Below are 26,837 nucleotides of genomic sequence, written 5' to 3' on the forward strand. Positions count from 1 at the left end.
ACCATTGTGTAGTTGAAATGCCAAAGCTGAGTTCCAAAATGTTCTTCAACCTCTAAAATATAATTTTAGGATATTCACATTGTGATTGAAATTCCATTTATTATCATGACATTATAGTCAACATATTTTGACAGTATCACATTTTCAAATCCAGAGTTAAACCAACTCTGCTCAGATTACACATGGTACCTCTCTATATAGTGTTAAAGTAACACTGAAGCAGAGTTAAAGTTAATGAGATAATTAAGTTATGATTGAGCATTAGTGATGAACACCTGCTGTTAACAAGCAGAATCACTGAAGAGAAACACAATAATTACAAATGACTTCTAGCCACAGCCCTAGATGAAATCAACTGAAGATAAAATACATTAAATTAAACAACTCCACAAACAAAGCATTATCTCATTAACTTTAACTCTGCTTCAGTGTTATTTTAACTCTATGTAGAAAGGGACCATATGTTCTCTGAGCAGAGTTGATTTAACTCTGGGGATTTCGCTTTACAGTAGCGGCCAAAAGTGATATGAAAATTGGCTTCTTCGCACAGAAATATTTTTAAGAAATATTTATTAAATATTTTGCATGCATGTTGTGAAGTTGTGTAAAACGAATGTTCTTATTCCACATTTCAATTGTATCATGTATTATGTATATTGTATTCATGTATTATTATATATTGTATTATGAAGCAATGAAACATATCGAATTGTGTGGACATCATTTTTGGCCAAGTGGTCATACCAATCTTGCTGTCACGAATCCTGTCAGTTCTGGATTACCCTTCCCATAATCCTCCCTGCCAGTCACATGCACACTCCACACCAATCACCTGTTGCCACATACAGCTTAGTACATTATCTGGACTATTTAAGACTCACTCACACACCACCTCTTTGCGAAGTCTTGATTCACCCTGTGTTCAATTCTGAGCGTTCCCCTGTGTTTATTGTCTGCCTGTCATCGAACCTGTCTGTGTAACGTTTACGATCCTCTGCTGCCTGCCTTTGGACTTTGCATTGTTTCCTGACCTGTGAATGATATCTGCCTGTCCTGACCATTGCCTGTATCCTGACCACGATTCTGCCTAGCCCTTGCTGTTCCTGTTTGCCCCTGCCTAGACCCTGCCTGTACGACCACGCTTACTTTAAATAAAGCTTGCAAATGGATCTCTGCCTGAGTCCCATCTTGTTACACTTGCATTCATTACAAAGTGGATGGCAAAATGGACCAATACTTGGGAATCCTGCTGAACACAATGCATAATACAATTAAATCCATATTTAATTTTATGCTGAAGTTTACCTTTCTTGTCAATAATTTTGTCAATTAAATACCTTAACCAAGTGTAGGCCTATACTCCTTATATTTTGATTATTTAACAGAACCTGAAATGTAATTAAAAGCAAGTATTGTGCAAATGTCCCCTCCGGACATCACTTTTGGCCACTAAATTAGACCTCTTGCTAGCAATTCATAAAGTTTAGCAATTCCTTTTCACTCTATTTCAGACTGACCTTTCTTTTGTGGTAGAAATTCCCCTATACTTAAGTTAATCTGGGACATCTACGTTTACCCCTGTTTACCCTGGCTCCGAGCTTGGAATTTTGGCCCGAAAGAGTACTCCCCTGTATCTCTGGTTAGGATATTAGCCAGGCGAGTGTGAAGAGACGGGGTGGTGGAGTGATGCAGAAAACTGTCGAGGAATGTAGGTGAGGCGGCTGTGTATATGTAGGCCTCATCACTTGCTGATTGGTTAGGCAATTTGAACATGTTCCTCCTGAACTTTTTTAATAAAACATAATTTTAACATGGCCGAGAGGATCTCCAATTCAGAGAGAATTCCTCTCGACAAAAAGGGTACAACAGTTTTTATAGAATAGGAGCAATTAAGGCAAAAATGACATGATTTATTACATCATTTTTCTCCAATAATTGTTTCTTCAAATGTATAATTCTCTGTTACCAGGTAAAAGCAAATTTGGATTTCTTGATGACTTCAGCTTGTTATTCAAGTCACAAGGTTATGTATTTAGACAGTCTTTCTAGTCTTTTCCATCTGCATCCATTATTTCAGCACACTAACACTGGCCCAAGTGTTGGGGACATTTAGTTTTCAAAAGCATATAAATGTTGAAAGAAAAAGAAATGTTAGTTATGATTAATTTAAAAAATCATTTCTGTTAAACATTAATGTCTCTTAGATGGACTGTAACTGTAACATTTTATACAAAATTTGGCCAAAAATGAAACAATGAAACATGAGGTTTCATGAGTACTGTGAATAGTTTGAACATGAAGAGTTTATTGTTGCACATTGGCTGCATACTGCATACCCCTTCAGGGTGTTTTGAAAGGGTGAGGTGTATAAGTCGCAACATCTAGCTACTGGGGTGCCTCAGGGCTCAGTGCTTGGACCACTTCTCTTCTCCATCTACATGACATCACTAGGATCTGTCATTCAGAAACATGGCTTTTCCTATCGCTGCTATGCTGATGACACACAACTACACCTCTCATTCCAGCCAGATGATCCGACAGTAGCTGCTGGATGAAGGACAGCTCAACTCAACCTTGTAAAGACAGAACTGCTTGTGATTTCGGCCAACCCAACACTTCATCACAACTTCTCCATTCAGCTAGGTTCGTGATTGATGATCAGTTAAACTTCACCAACCACATTGCTGTGGTCCTGCAGATTTGCCTTATACAACATTAGGAAGATCAGGCCCTTCATATTGGAGCATGCTACACAACTCCTTGTCCAAGCTCTTGTTCTATCCTGATTGGACTATTGTAATCCTCTCTTGGCAGGCCATCCAGCATGTACTGTCAAAACTCTGCAACTGATCCAGAATGCAGCAGCGAGAGTGGACTTTAACGAGCCAAAGACTGTGCACGTCACACCTCTCTTCATCAATTTGCACTGGTTGCCAATAGCCACTCATCTCAAATTCAAGGCACTGATGTTTGCCTACAGAACGACCACTGGCACAAAATCACTTTGAGTCTTTAGCCACTTCCAAGAAATGGCTAAAGTTCTTTTTGTCAACACTTGACCCATTAAAAGCAACGCTTACTATTCTATTATATTTCTATTTTATCTATATATAAGCAATATGAAGCCAAACCAAGTCCATGCGCTGTATATGTCTTTCATGTAATATTTATTACATATTAACAAACACAAAACATAAAACAGTAACCAACATAGGACAACAAAGGACACACATTTACACAGAATAAAGGAAAAAAAAAAAAAAAACGCATCTGGATTGCCTCAGTCAGCAAATATATACAAAATAATTATTGAGAATATATACATAACTGACAATATTCACAGTTGTTTTGTAAATCAGATACATCACCACAGGGGAAGAAAATAGAAATACACAAATTAAAAAATAAGTATATTTCTTTCATATAGCTGTGACAAACGCTGCCCTCATGTGGCGTCATGACCGGGTTCTTATGACAGAGGGTCATGAAGAGGTTAAGGTGTGAGTGGAGAAGATATGTTAAAGAAATAAGCAGTGGTAATTTAACTGGCCTGACTTAAAGGCATAGTTCCCTTAAAAAACAAAAATTCCTTCATAATTTTCGTTGTTCCAAACCTGTACGATTTTTTTGATCATGAAAGGAGGAATTATGCAGAATGTTAATGTTTCTCTTTTACAATTAATTGAAATGAAATGGTGACCAGTGTCTTTGAAGCTCCAAAAATGACAAAAAATCACATAAAATACAATAAAACATTTAACAATAAAACATTAGCCCTCATACAGGTCAAATACTCATACTGGTTTGGAACGACATCATTTGAAAGGGTAGGTAACACACACACAGCTTCTACCAATCACATTAATCTTGAGTACCTGTAGAGTATTGCATCCTTCATATCTCTGAGAAGTCTTTAGTTTTATCATATTTATAAAAGATAGATATGCTGTACCGAGTCTTTCTGAAAAAAGCTGAGCTCCTGGAGGCGTGCCTGCTGTCAGTGCCGTGGGCAGAGCTAACGAGTCACGAGCGTGCGCAGCTTTTGCGTAGCGATCGTATGCAAGCTGTGACATCATTATAAATAAAAAGGGAACAAAAACGTTCCTGTTATTTACATTTCATGCACTTGCGTGCCAATTGCCAACAAAACACATACATTTGATGCAGTTACTCACTGCCCACGATCAGCAAATCCAGTGTCGAACTGGGACTTGTTTACAAAGCATTCATCACTGAAATCCCGGGAACAAACAAACATATGTGCACAACGGAAAAACAAACTTCATCCACTGTTCCCTTAATGCTGGGTTCTTTGGGAAGCTGAGAAAGGTAATCTTTCCCTCAAAACCAAACACACTTCTTTGTTTACAGGAGCTGCGTCTCATTTCGGAGGCTGCGTCCTCTGGAGGTCGCATTTAAAGGCTGAATACTTCATCAAGGTTGTCATATTTAAGAAAAGTAACCATAAAATTGACTGATATTTATTGTGAGGTGTAATACTGTAATTTCTTCCTTGCTTTGCAATCTAAAGGTTATTTTTCTTAAATGAGACTGCCTCAATGATGCAGCCTTCAAAGGGTGCAGCCTCTGAATTGGGACACAGCCATTGTTGATAAATCTCTTGGTTTCCGTAACCCGAACGAAGTCCGTTGATGGGCGTTCTCTTGCTCTTGTTCTGATGTGTGTGCACACTTATCAGGGAGAAATGCCCATACAAGCCATTCTGCCCTTTATTACGTGATAAAGGGCCATATTTGAAAAAAAACTCTCCAAAACCGGAAGTAGTGTATTTGGCACAGAAATACTCCGTCATACGTCCAACTCGTGTTTAGCATGAGAAAACAACTTTAACAGTGTAAATAATTCAGAATGCATGAAATAGCCTTATAACCCCCATTTCTCACCATTTTTGGGTGAAGTATTGTTTTAAGCAGATAATATAAAAGTCTAATAATTAGAATCATTCATTCATGAACATTTGAACCAATGCCTTGTCAAAGCAGAAATAAACAATACCAGACAAGAGAGTCATTTTTTGACTAGTTGAGACAGAATGGAGGTGACACTTTATTAGCCAATAAATGTACAGGGCACAACAGCCAAAATTATATTTCATTGGATGGAAGAAAACGTCTGGAGATACAAGGCAAGTTGCCAGAGATAGAGGTAAACATGCTTAAATCCAAAAGCTTATACTGACATCAACGTGAACGTCTATAAAGCAAATATTTGACTTAGAAATAAACTGTATGTGCATATTTCTGTGTTGTGCTGATCACGAAGTGTGTATTACAAGTTTATGATATAGTATTATGACAGTTTTCTGACTCTGGGGGAGAAAATTTGTGTGTACATGCAGTGTGACTGTGTGGAGCCAAGGGCATCTGCTCTGATGGCAGTGAATGTGAAATGTGCCGAAGCACACACACTCATTCACACATAACCTTTGAGCACAATTTGAAAATCACTGCTAAATATAGAAAAAACACTGAAGTAAGCCAAGACCTCAGGAGAAGACTTTCAGTCAGAATATCATTTCACCATTCATCTTGTGAGAAAGTGATCCTGGTATTCAATTCTTCCTACCTTTTCTCTCATCTTTTTCCCTTGACAGGCAAGTTAAATTTGTTAATGAAAGCACCTCACTGCTGGCTGGAGTAACAAAATCTTAAACTTTCAACAACAACATTATGTGTTTCTGTTTAGTGAGATTAATAAACACTTGTTAGAAACTGTGACATTTCTGGGAACTATAAGGCTTTAAGTGTTGAATGACATATTTTATTATTCAAGTGGTATTTGCAGTGCATGAGATCACTACTTATAAAGCCTGTCAGTCATGCTGCCAGAACCATTTTGCATATTTAAATCACTCACACAAACACACATCTTTCATGAAGGCAACAGCAACGTAGTCCGAACTGATTATTCATCACCATTTTACCCACTGACACATGCATACACACTCCCCGTCTCCGAATTAAAAATATGATTCCCTCTGACATACACACTTCTAAACTTCTAAATGTCAGAAAATATGGCAGTAAAATTCAAAATATAAACATACCATTTACTGTTTAGTTACTTTTACATTTCATTAACTTTTTAATTTTATATACTTTTTATTTTTATTAGGGATAATGGTAACACTTTACATATAAAGTCCATTAATTAACATATTAACTAACAATGAGCAATACATTTGTTACAGTATTTTTTAATATTTGTTAACGGTTTAATAATAATGCAACTGTTAATTATCAATTCATGTTAGTTTGGTCCATTAAATAATATTAATAGAAAAATTTGATTTCGATAATGTATTAGTAAATGTTGAAATCAACGAACTAAGATTAATAAATTATTTTTCATTGTTAGTTCATGTAAACTAATATAATTAACTAATGCTAACAAACAAAACCTTATTTTAAAGTGTTAAAAAATGGATATGTAATCATTCACTCACTCTCATGTCGTCTCTTAATGACTTTGTTTTAAATTGAATTTCTTTCAGTATGAATGCAACTAACCATCTCTCACAATTCATAAGCAAAATCATGAAGTATAGAGAGACATCTGTGGCATTCATTAAAAGTCAGACTTGTCCGTTGAACGGCCTTCATTAATGTCAACCTTCCTTAGCTCTGCTTCTGCAACTGGCAGACAGTCACAGACACAAACCGATCTGTTTTTACCCATATGTATGCAGATGTGCATCTCCCGCCCATTGTATGGATTTGTTTTATTCTGTTATCCACGGAATGATCTCCAAGTTTCCCCAAGTGTCGAATATTCTCTTCCAAAGTTTGAGCATACTTTCATACTGCATATCAAAACCACCTTTTCCTTCACATCAAAGTACCTGCAAGCTTTGAGAAGTACAATGGCTATCATCTTCAAGGATATCATAAAAATGCATCCGTAATGAACTCAAACACAGATCCACAGGCCAAATCCTTTTAATCACACTTACAAAAATGATGTAAGATTTTAAAGAGACTTCAGACATATTTCAAAAAGACTTGCCTGTCCTTCGCATCATGTTATACTACAAAAACACTTGTCAAATATAAAAATAAACAGAGCAAGACTGTAAGGATGCACATGGAGATCACAGGTTAATTTAGGGGAGTCTGGGGTGACGGCAACAAATCTGTGTTGTTTCTAGCACTATGCATATAAAAAACATTTTTTATATTCCATCAAAGAGAACTGGATTGATTTGTAGTAGGGGCAAGTCCAGTGAAGCTGAAGGGGAATGATGGGATAAGTTAAGTTCATTTGTCTCATCACATCGGGTAGTTCAGCACCACATCCTGTTTGGCTAGCTCCAACAACATAGGGTCATCGAAGAACTTGCTGATACTGACATCCTCACTCAATCCCTGGAGGAAGAGGAGAGAGATGATGTTGATATACGATGATATATGATGCATATTCAAACTAAACAAGTTGATTGACACTTCAGAGACAACAAACATGTCTTACTTTGCGCCTGCGGGTTTTGATCATAAACTCTCTGGCCAGATGAGGGGCTGGCTGAGGCTCTAGAGGACGAATCACAATGCTCTTATCCAGAGGATCACCGGGAACAATCTAGAGTGAGGGGCAGAGACAATAATTACACGGGACAGTGGCAAAAATCTAATACCATGTGACAAACACACACACAAACAGTGTTGAAGGCAAGGTAGTCCGCTGCTGCTGACTCAAACGCCTGCTACTCAACATCAAACACATCGACTCGCACACACACGGGTCTTACACAAACATGTCCAAGTCACATTTTAACCAAATAATTTTAATTACTACTTTTTGCATTATAAACATTTTTGCAAAAAATCTCATTAGATTTTTATGTTTTTGTTGTCATTTCTATTATTCTTAAAAGTGGTTCTTATTAGATTATTAGAATATCTTGGTTTAAAGTACTGTAATACAATTTTTACATCAACAATACAATACAAAAAAATAAAAAATAGTACAGTGTCTAAATATTTATACATTTCCTTCCAAATTCTCAATGCAGTAATACATCAAGACATTTTTTATTGTAATTTTCTATTATTAATTTCAAATGCTAAATTTCATTAGGTTCTTGCAGTAAAAATATTGTAATGCATTTTGTAATAAAAAAACAAAAATCAGCTGCTAAATAATTTAACAACAATAGTACATTATTAATGTATTATCAAAAAAATGATATTGAATTTATCAATGATCAATTTAAATATATTTTCCTCACATTACTGTGCTTAATTGCCATACAAAAACTCATTACACAATTTCTTAAACTAATTTTTCAATTATTAATTTCAATGGTAAATCTCAGTTTCTCACCGTACAAATACTTTAATACAATTTTGATAAACAATAAATAATAAACATCATATTACATTAATAATGTATTATACAGTACTGTGCAAAAGTCTTAGGCACGTCAGTATTTTCATCCCCCCAAAAAGGTTTTAAGCCAGTTATTTATATCTTTTGCTGTAGTGTGTCAATAGGAAATATCCGTTCACATTTCCAAACATTCATTTTGCCATTAATTGTAATAATCCAGTGAGATTTTTGAATACGCAAGGAGTCTGACAACAGCCGGTGCTCCACACAGTGATCTGATCTCACCATCATCAAATCTGTCTGTGATTACATGAAGAAACAGATGAAACTGAGACAAACTAAATCCAGGAGAACTGTGGCCGTTTTAGGCACTTGTGTAAAAATGCTGTAAAGTGAGGATGTTTTTAAAAAATACTGTTATAAATAGATTTTATTTATCAATTAACTTCTATTAACTAAATCAAAACAATATTTTGTGTGACCACCCTTTGCATTTAAAACAGCTCTTGTCCAGGTACACTTAGGCATCATTTTTCAGGTAGCTTTGGAGGCAGGTTTCTTAAAATCTCTTGGAGACACGGCCACAGTTCTCCTGGATTTAGTTTGTCTCAGTTTCATCTGTTTCTTCATGTAATCACAGACGGATTTGATGATGGTGAGATCAGATCACTGTGTGGAGCGCCGGCTGTTATCAGTCTTATTGTGTATTCAAAAATCTCACTGGATTATTACAATTAATGGCAAAATGAATGTTTGGAAATGTGAACGGATATTTCCTATTGACACACTACAGCAAAAGATAATAAATAACTGGCTTAAAACCTTTTTTGGGGGGGTGAAAATACTGACGTGCCTAAGACTTTTGCACAGTACTGTATGTGCGTGTGTGAGAGACATGGGCACACCCATAATGACAACTTTATGACAATTAATTAATATATATTTTCCTATTACTTTGTTTAATTAATTGCCATAAAGTTGTCATTATGGGTATGTCCATATCACATTTTCCCCTAAAAAATAATAAAAAAAAGTAATATATTAAAGTAAGTAAAAAACTAGAAATAATCAATCACTTCTAAAACATTTTTTAACCAAAAATATGATTTCCAGTTTAAATGAATTTTATTTTAATTTCTTTTCATTGTTGGGTGAAATGGGCTGTGGTGTTTTTGACAGATTTTTCCATGTACACACAATCCCTCTTATACTCATTTAAACACATACGCACACACACGAGAAGGAGATGGAAAAAACATAGGTGTGATTGTACCTGCCAGTGGTGGAACACACTGAGCGCAAAGGCCTGGCCCTGCGTGTGTGTGCGGAGATCGGTTTCAAAGCCAAACGAGTCAATAGCTGGAATGAAAGCCTTGATAGTGTAGAGAGGAGAGCCAGGGATTGGGGCATCCTGCGTCACATGACCTCTACAGGACACAGATACAAGATATCAGTCAGAAGCTTCATTCTAAAAAGAGACTGTCTTTATTAGCCACTTGCTGACTTTTGCTGCCTTGAGCAACAATCTGCTTAATGTGAGTGTGTGTTTACTGACAAGTCAGCAATGTCCTCATTCTCTGTGTGTATTTTACCTCCTGCGTGCCAGCACCGTGTACACAGCAGAAACGCAGTCAGCAGGCGCCTGAACCTCCACAAAGTAATAGGGCTCCATCAGCCTGGGCGTGGCCTACAGAAAACAACCAATCACAAAGTGAAGAATAAAAAAGGGAGAGTGAGTAAGAAACCAATTACGATAATCAACTTAATCTACTGAACCGAGTTAATGGATCACGTAATTGAATGAAACAGTCCAATAAGACTAATGGAAACAATGATTAGGCAGAGAAGGAAACAGAGGAAGACGGGAAGAAAGAGAGGTGGCTAAACAGACCTATCAAAGGATAGATTACCATGAGAAAGGCAGAATAGACGACTCTGCGAGCTGTAGGAATGACCTGTCCTCCTCCTCTGTGCAGCGGTTCCTGTGCAATCACGGCATCTAGGATCTTAAACTTCACGTTGCGGATTGCTGAATGCAAGGATTGACAAAGAGGCACAGTTATAAACTATAAAAAGAAACTTTTCTATTTATATATGGAGGACTTAAAAGGTTAGTTCACCCAAAAATGAACATTTTGTCATATATTACTCAACCCCATAAGACCTTCGTTCATCTTTGGAACACTAATTAAGATCTTTTTGATGAAGTCTGAGAGGTTTCTGTCTCTCCATTGAGATCCAACACAACTACCACTCCAAGGTCCAGAAAGATATGAAAAGGCACCATTAAAGTACTCCATGTGACTCCAATGGCTTAAACTAAATTTTATGAAGCGACGTGAGTGCTTTGTTTATGCAAAAACAACATAATTTACCACTTTATTTTCAAAATAATATTATCAAAGCATGTTCACGCAACAATGCCAGCTCTCGCATGTGGCGAGAAGCTCTTGTAAAAGGGCGTTGCAGATCAATATTTTTGTACGTAAAGTGGTAAATTATGTTTTATTCACTCACGTCGCTTTATAAATTTGAGTTTAAGCCATTGGAGTCACATGGAGTACTTTAATAGTCACATGGAGTAACTTTAACTTTTCATATCTTTGTGGACCTTGGAGCAGTAGTTGAGTTGGATCTCTTTGGAGAGACAGAAACCTCTCAGACTTCATCAAAAATATCTTAATTTGTGTTCCGAAGATGAATGAAGGTCTTACGGATGTGGAACGACATGATGTAGAGTAATAAATGACAGAATTTTCATTTTTGGGTGAACTAACCCTTTAAAAGGAATAGTAGCAAACAGCCTGTTTAACCAAGAAAGGGTGGTAAATGGTCATGAAAGAAAAATGCAACAAAATTCAAGTCTTTAAGATTTTAAAGACCCATGAATAAAACTTTGTCATGCTGAATTCATAATCATATTGAATATGCTAACCATCACTTTAAATCTTTATACATCCTATGACATAAATGTAGCTGATAATTACGTGTTTTCCCCTCAAAAAAGAAATTTAAATTGTGTAGTGTATTTATCAATCATGGCGCAAACATTTAGCATCCCTAGTTTTTACATTAGTGTTTTTATAAATTAACTTTAATCTAAATGTTAAAGGAAAATGATCATGCACAATTTCCAGTATTGATCGATATATATGAAAAATCAACCAATAATGATTTATAGTACATCTGCATTTAAATATTTACTTGCCATTCAAAAGTATTTTATTGACTGCATTGTGTTTTTTAAAGACTGTTTTGCCTTCAAAATCAGAGAGACCTCTAATATAAAATGTTTTGTAATGTCTTACGTTCATCACATAAAGGACCCTCACGTGTGCCCCACTGGAAGCCCTGTACAATGCTGTCCTTCACTGAGCCGAGGAGAGCTTTATCTACCTACAACACAGAGAAAAAGAGAACAGATCATTTATCAAGTCATTCAGTGTTCAACAAGTTCAGCTGTCCAGTGAATGACCTCTCACAAAAACAGATAGACTGTGTCACATGCAATCACACGCGACAATATTTTTCACACCTCTGACTGCCAGGCAAAACACACACCAAATAATGACACATCAACATCAATGCCAAAAGACTTTTGTAACAGAGGTGTAAAATCAAATGGCCAAAGGCACTATTTTCAAATCTATGTCAATACAGTCGTTGAGAGAGAAAGTTAAATCTATTCTAAATTTCATTCATTAGCAATCCCATAACAGTAGAATTGTATTTGATTCAATGAAAATAAATGAACCTTGCCAAACATAATTAGTGTCAGCTAATGTGTAAATTACCTCAGAGGGCAAAGTGTCATCTACTAAGATGTTGGGCCCTGTCGTGTCAGGTCCAAAAGCCCAGATGGAACGAGCTGCTAGCAAATCCCAGTCATACTTGGTCTGGAAAAACTCTCCCAACTTTTTCCTATGGGGAGAAAGAGGGGTATATTTTTAAGTTGGTTAACAGATTATAGGCAAAAAAGCATGTCGGTTAAACTGCACCACATACACTGCCATTCAAAAGTTTGGGATTGGTATGATTTTAAACAAAATGTTTTTTAAAGAGGTCTATTATGCTCACCAAGGCTGAATTTATTAATCAAAAATACAATAAAACAGTACTGTGAAATTAGGGCTGGACAATAATTCAATATCAATATATATCGCGATATAATTTTTTTCGATAACGGTGATATGATTTTTAAACACATTTCCGGTATTTCGATATATACATTACATTTCTCACTGACTTGAGGCGCAGCCGTTAGAAAGAGCAGAACGCGATTGGCCATTGGCGTGATGACGTACACCACAGAGACATGCAGCCATCAGCCAGTGCTCAGCGTTAATATGGTTTGTTTAAAATAGCAACATGGAAAACAGACAGAGTTCAGATGATGTATGTTTCAGTCGATGGATGCGCAAAACGTTACAACAACGATAATCAGAAAGCGTGGACAAAACAGTCACTCTTTGTAAACTGTTCACTGCGAGTGTCGTCTGCTCTAATGTCCAGTCATTTACGCCGTCATCACCCGGGTGTTGATACAGGTGAGAACTGAACAGCACACGATGCTATCTGTGTTTAAACTAAACTCATTTAAGCCTTGCTGATTTAAACCTTCAAGAACAAGACGCGAAAGAGAACTCGCACGCGCCGTGAGAAGATTTGTGTGCGCTCATCCGACGCGCGCACACGCTTATTTCAGACAGCGCGCAAATACTGAGTTCACTTTCAAGTCTTGTGCTTCAGCGGACAAACTCATACACAAATTAAGTCAACATGCCCGTCTTGGCGAGTATGCTAGCAAACATAGTCGGTTATGTCTTAAGTGAACGTATATTAGTCGAGAAAGACAGCGCATATGTAACAGTATATGTACTAGATCTGAAACCTGAAAAGCACTGTTTATTTTATTTGAATATTTGCTTTATTGTACTTATTTGTGATGTACTTATTTGCTTGTAGTTTGATCGTTTGTTCTTATTTTCTTTTTTTTTTATTTGACAGTAGTCTTATTTTTAGGGTCACGGTTTCGGTACGGTTCGGTACCGAACTGTACCAAAACCGTGACCCTAAAACCGTGATACGAACTAAACCATGAGCAATTTGAACCGTTGCACCCCTAGTGTCATCAACACTCAACAACGTCCCTGCCCCAGCAATGTGTTTTTGTTGTTTCTCGCTGTTTTTTTCTGTTTTTACTGTTCACAATCTTTATCTTGGCTGAAGCACTTTTGTTTTAATCTATATTAAGGATAATAAAATCAGCCTACGTTATAGTTTAATGTTAAAGATATTAATATTACTAAAGTGAGTGAGTCTTATGTTTATTTTTTATGTTTGTATGAAGGCTAAATACAAATAAAAGCTGAACATAAATTTATTTGTACTGTTTTTATTTCTAAAATATTATATAGTTTTATAGGAAGAGATTTCATAGATTTGGCAAATTCATTTTTCAGACGTTGTGGCCGTTCTTGGCAGTTTTTCTGAGGCTATTATATAGTTCATATCGATATCGGAATTATATCGTATCGACCGAAATTAAGAATTATATCGTGATATAAATTTTGGCCATATCATCCAGCCCTATGTGAAATATTATTACAATTTAAAATATCTGTTTGAATATATTTTGTCATTTATTCCTGTGATGTCAAAGTAATGATGCTGAATTTTCAGCATCATTACTCCAGTCTTCAGTGTCACATGATCCTTCAGAAATCAATTCTAATATGATGATTTGCTGCTCAAGAAACATTTATAATTATTATTAATGTTGAAAACAGTTGTACTGCTCAATATTTTTGTGGAAACCTTGATTGATTTTTCACAATATTTTGATGAACAGAAATTTAAGAAGAACAGCATTTATCTGAAACAGAAATCTTACCAACCCCCAAATTTTGAATGGTAGTTTATGTTGGTATTTTTACCCTTCAAGCCCTCACAGCAGAGCAAAACAAAAATCATGCTGAAGTGTTGTTTTTAAGTTCTAAATGTTGGTAGGCAAATAAAATATTTGCAAATTAATTTCCAACTTACTTTTTGTTTTACTTAGCTAAGAAACACACCTTTGTGTTATATATAACCCATAAGTTCTCTATAGTTATTCTACCTGTTCCATGTGATCTGCACCACCTCGTTCTCAATGTCTTCAGCTAGACCTTTCTCCAACGGCTCAGCAATCATGGTGATCTTATTCCTGCAATTTACACACTGAGAGTTACAAAACACACAAACATATCTGAACCCATTAGTTTCCCTGTCAAGACTTTTACAGGTCACATTTCAACAAAACTGGATTTCTAAATGGTGGTGTTGAGATACAGGAAGTTTGTTCCTCACTTTTTATTGGGTGTTTCAGCAAAACACTTTAGGGAGGATGTCTCCACCACAGTCTCACAAAAAGTCACCACAGGATCAGCTACCTATAGGTAAAGGTCAAAGATAAAACGCATTTAAATAATAATAATAATTTAAAAAAAAAGTCAAGAAGGAATGACAGAAAAAGGAAATTTTTTCAAGAACAAAAAAGCACCTTAATATCAATCTCAGAGTACATCTTCCGCAGGTCGTGCATTACACAGTCCAGGTACAGCTCACCTGTGCCAAGAATCACATGTTCACCTGACTCCTCCACCTGAACACACACACAAACCAGCACAGATTAATACGAAACAAGTCAGTAAAAAGGTTGCAATTCATCTCAATGAACCGAAATGTTATCAAAAAGCAACCCTGCTGATTGCCACTCAAGTATATGTGGCATCTGGTTTGGTCCTGAGGTTTAAAACATGACAGAAATATGTTTTTAAAATAATATTGGTAGTGCGAGTTGTTCTAAAGTGTGTTACCTTTGTTGTAAGTGAAGGATAACTCTTGTTGACTTTTCTGAGTCCATCCAACATCTTGGGCAGTTCTGAGGGATTGACCGGCTCCACAGCTATTTTTATCACTGACGCAGTGTTAAACTTCAATGGCCTGAAGATCTGAGCCTACTCACAATGCACAGCACATTCAACATCCAATCCCTTATAAATTAACACTGCTTAATTTCAAATAGATATCTCTCTCTTTCATACCTCTTCATTTCCACGAGGCTCTGTGATTGTGGCCGTTTTAACAATAGGCTGGTCGCAGCCCTCAATCAGCACCCAGTTACCAGCAGGAACACGATTCACTTCAATCTGATACCTTGCATAAACACATTAAACATAACATTTAACAAATATTACCATTTGGTGTAGGAGTTACAAGTCAACAGCAATTTTTAAAGTGTGATTTCTAGACCTGGAAATGTCATGTTTATTTTAGAATGAATATATGTTCTAAGGTGTAGGTGTGGTCTGGAATTTTCTAGCTATGCCAAGTTCTACAATATTTTATGAGGTAGAAATTTTCAATAGAAAATTATTAAAACAATCCTTGTCCTTAATACTTATCCAGTAAATCATAAACAACTAGAAAGGTCATAAAGCCTTTAAGTACTGTTGTGGACATGGAGTCAAAAGCATTGAGAATCACTGCTGTATAATAATGCAAGTAAAAAAAATGACTGAGTGTGACAGTCACCTAGCGACAGAAATCCACAGACGTCCAATAGTGCAGATCTGGGAGTCCTCTTCATCCTCCAGGCTGTAGTTCTCTCCCAGAACCTTCACCGGCTGGCCCGCCTGCAGGGTTCCACTCAGGACTCGACCGAATGCGTGGAACTGAACGCCGTCATCTGTGCTGTACATCTTAGTGGTGTGGCACATCAGTGGACCCTTAGAAAGGAAAAAAAAGAGTTTGTCATTGTGATTTATATAGGCTTGCCTGAGGTGGATACATTTTTATTTTATTCGGTAGGATGATATATGCATTAACTACATTTACTGGATTCAATAAATTCAAGAAACGATCATCAAAAAAACTCATGTGACAGAATATTTGATTCAGAGGAAAAGATGACATTTTGGAGTGGTCATTCTGAAATGCCAGAGCCAAAGCCTGTCATCAAAATGATTGGTTACTCCAGAACTGTCTTGACATGCTTTATGTCTGGGGGCGACAGCATCTGCCACGGCGTTTTGTCTGTGCGGTCTAAACCACAAAGTTATTTATTATTTATCTAATAGAAGAGCTAGAGTGGCTTCCACAATAGCAATGACTTCCATTTCCATTTATATTTTGTGCCAATTTATATTCAATTTCATATACATTACCATTCAATAAATTAGTACTTTTATTTAGCAACGATGCATTAAATTGTTAAAAAGTGACAGTAAAGACATTTACAAAGTTACAAAAGATTTCTGTTTCAAATAAATGCTGTTCTTTTAAAGTTTCAATTCAAAGAATCCTGAAAAAAATATGGTTTACACAAAAACATTAACCAGCACAATTATTTTTAATATTGATCTTTTTAAGAAATTTTTCTTGAGCACCTAATCGGTATATTAGAATGATTTCTGAAGGATCATGTGACACTGAAAACTGGAGTAATGATGCTGAAAATTCAGCTTTGCATCACAGGAATAAATTACATTTAAAATATACTAAAATAGAAAACATTTTAAAGTTTTAATAATATATCACAATATTACTGTTCTTTCTGTATTTTGATCAAAAAAAATAATGCAGCCTTGGTGAGCATAAGAGACTTCTTTCAAAAATATTACAAAAATCTTACAAAAATCTTACGAGCACAAACTTTTGAACAGTAGTGTATAAAGTGATGATTTTGTTCTCTTAAACACACGGGATGGAAACTTTTACAAGTTCAATGTCACAGCACTGATATCAATCTTTGTAGATCCCACACTTACATCAGGGTCACACTCAGACATTGTCTCTCCGAGGTCTGAATCCAGTCCACCTGTGTAGCTGTGCTCTATCTTGGCTTTGGCACCCCCTTGAGGAGAAGGTATGTGTTGCACACACATGTCCACAAAGCCTGTTGAATTTGCAAACATTATTAGACCGAACGCACCCTTCATGAGCAAGAACTATAAGTTAATGCAATAGACACTTACCTGTAAACTCTCCAAAGAAGCGGTTACAGACGAGGCGCAGCAGAGGTCTGATGTTAAGCTTTAACTCCTCTTTGGTCAGATGAATGCCGAGCTCATCCAAGACACGAGGCAGAGACGTATCCACATCCCCCACCACCTACAGACACACCACAGTTACACAGCCTGAATATACGTGCATGTTTGACTGCCTAAGTCTGTCTGAAAGTAAAGAAATATTGCCCAAGTAAAAGATGCATGAATGAATTTGAGCGTATGTCTTACCTGTGAAAGAATCTTGTACAGCGGCTCCAGCACAAACTCAACAAAGCTGCGCTGAGAGTTGCTGTTAGGGGCTTTCTTTGTGAATTTCCTCCTGATAGGCACAGAACACAACCAGTTAAAAAAAAAAATTTAGCCATTACTTGAATTGTCTGAATAAAATCAGCTTGAGACTCTCACGTTTTGGGGTTGAAGTAAATGTCTCCCCACAGTCTTTTAGCGAACTCCATGTAGTTGATATCACCTGAAAATCAAAAGATTGTTTCATGACAAAGTTTTTTGTTTTCTGACAAAAGCATTAAAGGGTTAGATCACCCAAAAATGAAATTTCTGTCATTAATTACTCAACCTTATGTCATTCCAAACCCATAAGACCTTCTTTGGAATGCAAATGAAGGTATTTTTGATGAAATTTGAGAGTTTTTTTTTTATATCCCCCATAGAAAGCAATGTAATAACCACATTCAAGGTCCAGAAAAGTAGAAAGACATTGTTAGACAATAGTCCATGTGACTGCAGTGGTTCAACCTTAATGTTATGACGAAGAGCCGGCGTTCGGACGTAAACATGGAAGCGCTGCACTGTCTATACAATGTAAACAGCGTAAGAGAAGGACAGGGAAGAGAAGAAATTGTTAAATAAAGTTATTTTTGTTTGTTTTTGCACACAAAAAGTATTCTCGCCATTTCATAAAATTAAGGTTGAACGTCTTTAGTACCTTTCTGGACCTTGAATGTGGCGACTACATTGCTTTCTATGGGGGATAAAAAACCTCTCGGATTTCATCAAAAATATCTTTTGTGTCTTACGGGTTTGAAACGACATGAGGGTGAGTAATTAATCACAGAAATTTCATTTTTGTGTGAACTAACCCTTTAAGTACGTAGTTTAGTATTTGGACAATAGTTTGTGTATTTCTCACCGTAGGTGTCTGAATAGATTTTGGCGAAGGAGCCAAGAGTGAAGCAGATGCTGTATTGCGAGGAAGCGAAACACACGTTTCCCAACAGGGGAGACACAATCAGAGACTCATCTGTGGAGTATGTGCTGCCAGAGAGAGAAACAGTTTTAGATATTTAATCTCTGGAATTTCAGACAAAACTGCTTGCTAAAAAACAACTCATGATGCTCAATGGCTATAAGCTAAAATATGATCAAATGAAATTAAAACTGTAGCTCAAGGATTTGTTTTTAACAGCATGTTTTATCTACCAAATTGTATTCTTTTAAGTATTGTGGGGTACCTCAGCAAGCCGTTGACCTCATCCACAATGTGGCGAAGTTTGTAGTAGGCATCAGTAGGGGGCAGCTTGAGCTCCACGATCAGACGATCTACTTTATTAATACAGATAGTGATGGCCAACCTCTCCTGCACTGCGTGCTTGATCAGTCGCTCAGTGTTCAGCATCACCTGAACACATGCAAATGGTTAAAAAACACACTAAAATGTATACTTACAATACAATATAATCTTACAAAAAATATTAAGCCTATACAATGATTATTTAATGTATTTCAATAACAAAGACATACTAATTAGTAACAGTCTTGAAGCGAAAAGCTTGACATCAGCAGTAAACTATGTACGTGTATGTGAACTCACCCCCTCGGCAGCATCGATAAAAAGCACAATGCCGTCAGACAGTCTGACAGCTGATGTCACTTCATCAGAGAAATTCACATGACCTGAAGAAGAGTATGAGAGGTCATTTGCTTTTGCATTGCAGTGTGCAAATATACAGTGTACTTATATTTTATAAGTGGAATTTTAAACATATGTCAGCTACTGCACAGGAAAGACGGAGAGTGGGCAGGAAGTACCTGGCGTGTCCATGATGTTGAAGAGGTAGGATTTGCCCCGTGAATCAGGTAGCACCATGGTTACAGGAGTGCTCTTGATGCCAACTCCCCTCTATGACAAAACACAAAAATATGATTGAATGAAACTATCAATACCATAAGAACACAAGATAAATGCTTGCTTGTAATCTTATATCAAGTCATTTCTTACCTCTTGCTCCGTGAAGAGGATGTCTGTGTATCGTAACTGCGAAAAATAAAAGATCAATATTTCAACATATTATTTGCATGACTGTAGAGCTGAACAAACACGGCATGCCATTTTAAAAACAGGATGCCTCAGTCTGCATGTGCAAAGAAACATCTAGATAACTTACATCACTGTCATCTCTCTTGCGGATTTCAGGATGAGTCTGTTCAATGAGGCAGTCCACAAAGCATGTCTGGCAGGGGGTGGGGTGCATAAATGAATTTTATAGAAACAAAATCAAAACCAACACACTGAAAGCCACCATGCAATGCGCCATTTATTAAACAACAGTGAAACATCTAATAAGCATAATAATATCTTTTACCTTGCCATGGTGTAAGTGTCCACACAAAGTGACATTTCTGATCAGTTCTGAGCTGTCCATCAAATCAGCAAGGAACCTGTGGACAGACATGCATGTAAGAATATGCAAATCAAACATATGAGGAGAGAGAGAATCAACACAATACCGAACTCACTCCATGTCATAGACTGTGACTGGAAGCTCCTGCTCCATCAGAGTAAACCGCTTCAACTTTACAGGTTTTATGATGGGCTCTGATGAGGAAATAAAATAAAAGAAATTTGATTTTGGACTTTGAGTGCATATAGTGCATAAACTAGTATTCCATCAGCATGTCTGTTACCTGTCAATGGTTGTGTATCTTCTTCTTGGACGATAGTCTCCACCTCAGGACCATAAACCTCCTCAGCTGTGGGATAATACTTTTTATCCTCATGCAAAACCACCTCCATACCACCACCCTCCTCATCAACCTCAGCCTGGTCTTCATCATCATCCTCCTCATCTGCCTGTAATAAGAAAAAGAGTAGTCATATATCACCGTATACGGTCTTGCAACTAGCACACAAAACATAATTTTTTGGCAATTTCAAAATTCAATGTGATTTTTGTTGATTTTATGCACTTTAGACACACCTCATCAGCCTCCCGGTCCTCTGCATCCAGTTCCTCATCTTCATCAGAGTCCAGCTCCGGTCCTATATAGTTTCCAAACTCATCATAAAGATCCGTCTCCATGCTGACAAGCGCTAATGGGACAAAACAGATTGGAACAGATCCTATTACATTTGTGCAGAGAACTATTCAGCATGCATGGAAATATGTGCACAGATGTAATCTAGGAAAACTGTGGAATACTTTAAAGATGCTTAATTGTAAGATTGTTTTGCTTTCTTTCCTATAATTCTTTTTATATTGTTTCATAGGCTCGATGAAGTTACTGTTACTCCTTTACTAATATTGTCACGTTTTTTTGCGTCTTGTCCTTGACTAGAGCTGTCCCTGGAAATGTCCCCATTTTACAGCATGCAAATTCTGAAAAAAGCCAGACAAAAGTAGTCTCATGCTAACTCCTTCATGTTTATTCAAAGTAATACAGTTCTGTATGAACTATATAACAGGACGTAAACAGTGTGCAGGATTGTTTCACACAATAGTTAACTTCCTAACTATACCACGTGGGTAAAAGTGTACCCCGATATGTATAAACAATAAAACAATAATCAACTAAACAATTACACTTGCAACTACTACATTTGCAGAGTTCACATACTTTCTGCTGTAAATGAGCCTAAAATTAAAAATAATAAGTGTGATTAGGGATAGTAAGGCACAAACATAAAATAACACTTGAAAAGTTAAACATATTATAATGACTGGGAACAGTATATTCAAAGTTTGTGAAAATAATTAAATACGTTTTAGAAAATATGAGTTATATACATATTTATTTTGTTTTATATTTATAATCTGTTTAATGTGTAGAGTCATAATTTGTAATAATATAATTCTGCTGCTTTTATCTGTTTGTTATTTGCAATGGTTACTATTTACTATTTTTCATAGTGTGATTTTTAGGGAAATGTGTTAAAATCAGTTAGGGGTTTAATACAGGCATCATAATAATTATTAATTAGAACAATAGCATAATAATAAAGAGCAAAAATGTATTGTCCCTGTTTTTAAATTCATAAGATAATAAAGATTTCAATGCCATTTTGACCACTGAACTAGGAAATGTCCCGGTTTCCATTTCAGAAATCTGCTCATACTGGTGTAACGTTATATTAAACATGCATTATGCATGTGTAAGACAATAAAACAATTTACTAATTTACTGACAGTCACAATACATCAAAAAGTTTAGAACAGCCTCAAAATAATCTGTAAGCGCAACAAACGCACGACAAAGTACTAATGAATGAATTGCTCATTTAATTAATCTTTCATTTCTGTCTATCACATGTAAATGCACGGTGTATAATAGTGTTATACCTGTATACGAGTCTTTATGCCTGCGGTGATTTTATTGTTGTTTCAAAGAAATTCCTCGTACTGTTTCCAAACCATGCACCGCGCGGTCCTCGCACAGACCAACGTAAGTCGTACGTTGGTGACGTCATCACCCGGCGCCATGCACAGTGCCTGTTTGAAAAACAAAACCAGGCTACAAAAAAAGATGTTGCACAAGTCAGTATTCTGAAACTGCTCTACATTGGTACATTTATTTTATCAGTACGTTCAATCTTTTTACATGTTGGAATAAAATACAGAAATTAATTAGAACATTCAGTGTTAAATACCCACCTTAATGTTGAGCAAAAATATACTTCAAATGATTATCTTAAGGGATACTATTAACATATTTCATTTAATTGTCATTATAATTTTGATGAAATCTCATTTGCATTTTTTGCAAATGTTCTTACAGAAATTACAACTTTAGCTATAGTAGGGAAAGTGGGGTAAGATTTTTTTTTTTTTACCTTTTTTAATATGGTCCTCAAGATAAGGGAAAATGAGGCAGAAGTACAATGAAAGTATTTAAAGTAATTTCAGGATGTTTCCTATCATTTTAAATGATCAGAATAGGTCTATGACAAAGGGTTCTAAAAATATGGCTTCTTATAAAAAAAGTGTTCTTGTGGCTCAGTTTACCCCAGGTTTCAATATCTTTAATTGTTTGCATTTCTGAAACAATATGTTGAACACCAAAGTTGTAACCTTCCCATAAACAGACTAAACAGAGAATTGGAGTAAAATTAAATAAAAACTGAATTAGAATGAATAAATGTTAATGAAACTAATAAATATTTTAGTCAAAATGTTCTTGGTCTGGTAGTTTTTCTGCAATGTTGACCATGTTAGGCCATTAGAGATTACAGATGGAAAGATATATATGATTAAACGTCCTCTGGTTCATTTCAGAGAAGGATTTGGTGGATTTATACACTGTTCCTATCATATAAACTCAAAAAATAAACAATAAATAAATCAGTTGCATAATATTACATTTAAGTTATACCAGTTTATACTTCAGAGATTTAACTTAACGTCAGTTTCTTATGGTGGGGTAAGTTAAAACGCTGGCTCAATTTACCCCACAGCATTTGGCTCAATTTGCCCCATAGCTGCCATTTTAGGAAAAGCTAGCTAGCTTACCAATTCAGGATAATATTTAGCTAAATGATTTGCATGGTTTTATAAATTGCTAAATCACCAATATGCATCATAAATAGTTTTAGACATGGACAAATTTGCTTTGATGAAACAGCCGTTACATCTGTTATCCTCCCATGTGCTTCTCCTTTACACAGTCTGGCAGAAATAATGGGTAGTTCTAAAATATATCACATGACAATAAAAGGGTACGGTTGCCTAGATGGGTGGGTCAACTTACCCACTGGCTCATCTTACCCCACTCTCCCCTATTAGATACTTTTTAACTTTTAAAAACAGTAAAGACAACTGAATGTCTTTAAATACAAACAAACAGACAAACAAAGAAACTCATAATTATCTTTGCAATTAATAAGACATCCCCTCAAGACTATAATGAAATATACTGACAGAAGATGGCACCATATCACTTGTATATGCATTTATGAACAGAATTTCTAAGGTCCTCTATGGGTTTCACTCAATAGGTATTTCTAATATTTTCAGTCCCACATAGTTTACAATGTCCAAGTATGACTCAGGCTCCATTTGTTGATACAGGGATCTCATATGGAACTTGAACATTGGCAGGACTGCAGAGGTCTGACTTTCCAACTGTAAAAAAAACAACAACAGAAAAAACAGGCTCTTCAAATATAGGTAAACATTATTGCCCAATTTAATACAACTGAAATATACAATTGCCTATGCTTTGGGAATGGTTGCCTCAAAAGCCCTTTGAAGAGGGCTTTGTTTATAGTGAGAAGGGAATTTTATTTATCAGTCCAAACATAATATCAACAGTCTCTAAAGATACTCTTTCCTTGAAAGAAAATTTACTGTGATCTTTCATGTATGCAAGAGAAAAAGCCAAAGAGAACATGCAGTTTTTATTTTGAATCAAATCAATGCAGCCTTGGTGAGCATAAGACACTTCTTTAAAAAAAAAAAAAAAACATTACAAAATCTACCAACCCCAAACCTTTGAACTGTACTGTACAGGTGCTGGTCATATAATTAGAATATCGTGAAAAAGTTCATTTTTTTATTGTAAATTATTTTTAAAAATGAAACTTTCATTTATACTAGATTCCCTACATGTAAAGTAAAACATTTCAAAAGTTTCTTTTTTTTTTTAATTTGTTGATTAGAGCGTACAGCTAATGAAAGTCCAAAATCCAGTATCTCAAAATATTAGAATATTTATTTCATTAATTGACCATCCCTACAGTATAAATTCTGGGTATCTCTTGTTCTTTGAAACCACACTAATGGGGAAGACTGCTGACTTGGCAATGGTCCAGGAGACAATCATTGACACCCTCCACAAAGAGAGTAAGTCACAGAAGGTCATTGCTGAAAGGGGTGGCTGTTTACAGAGTGATGTATCAAAGCATATTAAATGCAAAGTTGACTAGAAGGAAGAAATTGGGTAGGCAAAGGTGCACAAGCAACAGGGATGACCACAAGCTTGAGAATACTGTCAAGTAAAGCCGATTCAAACACTTAGGAGAGCTTCACAATGAGTCGAATGAAGCCGGAGTCAGCGCATCAAGAGTCACCACACTCAGACATCTTCAGGAAAAGGACTACCAAGCCACTTCTGAAACAGAAACAACATCAGAAACATCTTACCTGGGCTAAGGAGAAAAAGAACTGGACAGTGAACAGTGCTCGAAAGTCCTCTTTTCAGATAAAAGTAAATTTTGCATTTCATGTTGAAATCATGGTCCCAGAGTCTGAAGGAAGACTGGAGAGGCACAGAATCCAAGTTGCTTGAAGTCTAGTGGGAAGTTTCTGAAGTCAGTAATGATTTGGGGGGCCGTGACGTCTGCTGGTGTTGGTCCATTGTGTTTTATCAAGTGCAAAGTCAATGCAGCCATCTTCCAGGAGATTTTGGAGCACTTTATGCTTCCATCTGCTGACAAGCTTTATGGAGATGCTGATTTCCTTTTCCAGCAGGACTTTAGCACCTGCCCACAGTGCAAAAACCACTTCCAAGTGGTTTGCTGACCATGATATTACTGTGTTTTATTGGCCAGCCAACATGCCTGACCCCTGAATCTATGGGATATTTTCAAGAGAAAGATGAGAAACAGTCGATCCAACAATATACAGATGATCTGAAGGCTCAGTAGTGCCTCAGCAGTGCCACAGGCTGATCACTTCCATGCCACACTTCACTGATGCTGTAATTTGTGCTAGGAGCAAGTCATTTGCTGTAATATGTGCTGCCGACCAAGTATTGAGTGTACAAATGAACATACTTTAAAGAACTTGAACTTTTCTGTTTTGAAAATCCATTTTTTGATTGATCTTAGGAAATATTCTAATATTTTGAGACACTGGATAGACTTTTAGACTTTCATGAGCTGTGCGCTCTAAACATCAAAATTTAAAAAAAAAATGTTTTTTGAAATGTTTTACTTTACATGTAGGGAATCTAGAATATATGAAAGTTTTTCACGATATTCTAATTATATGACCAGCACCTGTATAGTACATTCTACACAGAATCTTGCTAAAATGGCTCCAATTTATAATTGACAGTAAACTCGCATCAGATTTGATTAGACAACATTTTAAATATCAGTGTTTCTTTTGCACATTAGAGTGTTTTATATTATGCTTTACGCTGCTTTGTTTAATTAGCAATTGTAATGAAAAGGCCAATTTGAATGAACTTTTCCACTTGTAATATTATTGTGGTTATCAGTACATTTTACAAAACCAGATTTTTATAGTTGAAATGGGTTGATATATTATAATGAAATGCGCAGATATGTACTGTAACATATACAGGCACCAAAATGCCAACCCAGTGAATTTCAGGCATAGCTGCCAGTTTTGTCACACCTTTAACAGGATTTCTTTTACAGTGAAGGATGAGAGAGGCAGAAAGAGAGAGAGACTAGCCTACACAGAAATTTGTTCTGCTCGTGTTTCATGAATGAGGCCCAAAGTGTTTCTAATGATAGCAGTTGGTCTTGTCTCAGTGAGGTATAAATCACCGTACTGTCCATGTTCTTGTTTTCTATGAAATCAAATTGAACATCTCATCCACACTGTTGCATCACTTACAAAAAGGCAGGAGGAAGAAAGAAATGAACCGATCCCACTTCTGTGTCTTTATGAATCAGCAACATGTAATGCATCTAACAGACTTTATCATGTAGTCATCAACATTATGTGATACTACATGTTAAATATGCATAGGCCTAAGTGTTTTATATACTATAGTCACTGCTATTCTCGTGTATTAAAAACAACTGCACATCAACAGTTATAAAGCTATTGTTATGTGATGATATCATATGCAATTTAATATTGTGTCTACGTGATTGCATGTGAACCCTCATATCAACACAAATAGATCCCTAGATGAAATAAATCATTCTAAGGCCACGGGTGGAATAACAGATGTTTTCCACCATCCCAATCTGTTCGTGCAGAGGTTCTGGAATAGGACGGTACTGGAACGTGATTAAGAAAGGGAGCACCCGTGCTTGTTTGCTGCAGGGCTTATATGTGTACCATCCAAAATCTATCTGAGGAAATGGTGAAGAGATATCTTGGGTGTGAGAGATATATTTTCCAGGGGCTTGATGCCAAATATCACAAACATAAACAGGACGGTGCCAAATGCACACACCGTGTATCATGAGTGTAAATGCTCTGGCATAAAGAAGAAATGTATTGCGCT

The 26,837-nt window shown here is 36.3% G+C and overlaps 1 protein-coding gene across 1 annotated transcript; it reads right to left on the bottom strand.

Annotated features, from left to right (window-relative positions):
- Window positions 1-6,943: 6,943 nt before the first annotated feature.
- Window positions 6,944-22,128, bottom strand: eftud2 (elongation factor Tu GTP binding domain containing 2). The gene is made up of 28 exons (XM_048209015.1): window positions 21,971-22,128; window positions 20,612-20,724; window positions 20,319-20,484; window positions 20,151-20,229; window positions 19,997-20,072; window positions 19,799-19,864; window positions 19,633-19,668; window positions 19,443-19,533; window positions 19,225-19,307; window positions 18,866-19,032; window positions 18,544-18,668; window positions 17,802-17,865; window positions 17,625-17,715; window positions 17,364-17,499; window positions 17,157-17,284; window positions 15,922-16,115; window positions 15,432-15,543; window positions 15,204-15,344; window positions 14,888-14,989; window positions 14,695-14,777; window positions 14,465-14,551; window positions 12,141-12,267; window positions 11,655-11,742; window positions 10,257-10,375; window positions 9,939-10,033; window positions 9,620-9,773; window positions 7,489-7,596; window positions 6,944-7,385 (listed from the first exon to the last, which is right to left on the bottom strand). The coding sequence occupies exons 2-28, from the start codon at window positions 20,711-20,713 to the stop codon at window positions 7,290-7,292; spliced, it is 2,916 nt and encodes a 971-aa protein (XP_048064972.1). The 5' UTR covers window positions 20,714-20,724; window positions 21,971-22,128; the 3' UTR covers window positions 6,944-7,289.
- Between the last annotated feature and the right edge of the window lie 4,709 nt (window positions 22,129-26,837).

Source organism: Megalobrama amblycephala, linkage group LG1 (assembly GCF_018812025.1).
Source record: "Megalobrama amblycephala isolate DHTTF-2021 linkage group LG1, ASM1881202v1, whole genome shotgun sequence".
Lineage (NCBI taxonomy): Eukaryota > Metazoa > Chordata > Actinopteri > Cypriniformes > Xenocyprididae > Megalobrama > Megalobrama amblycephala.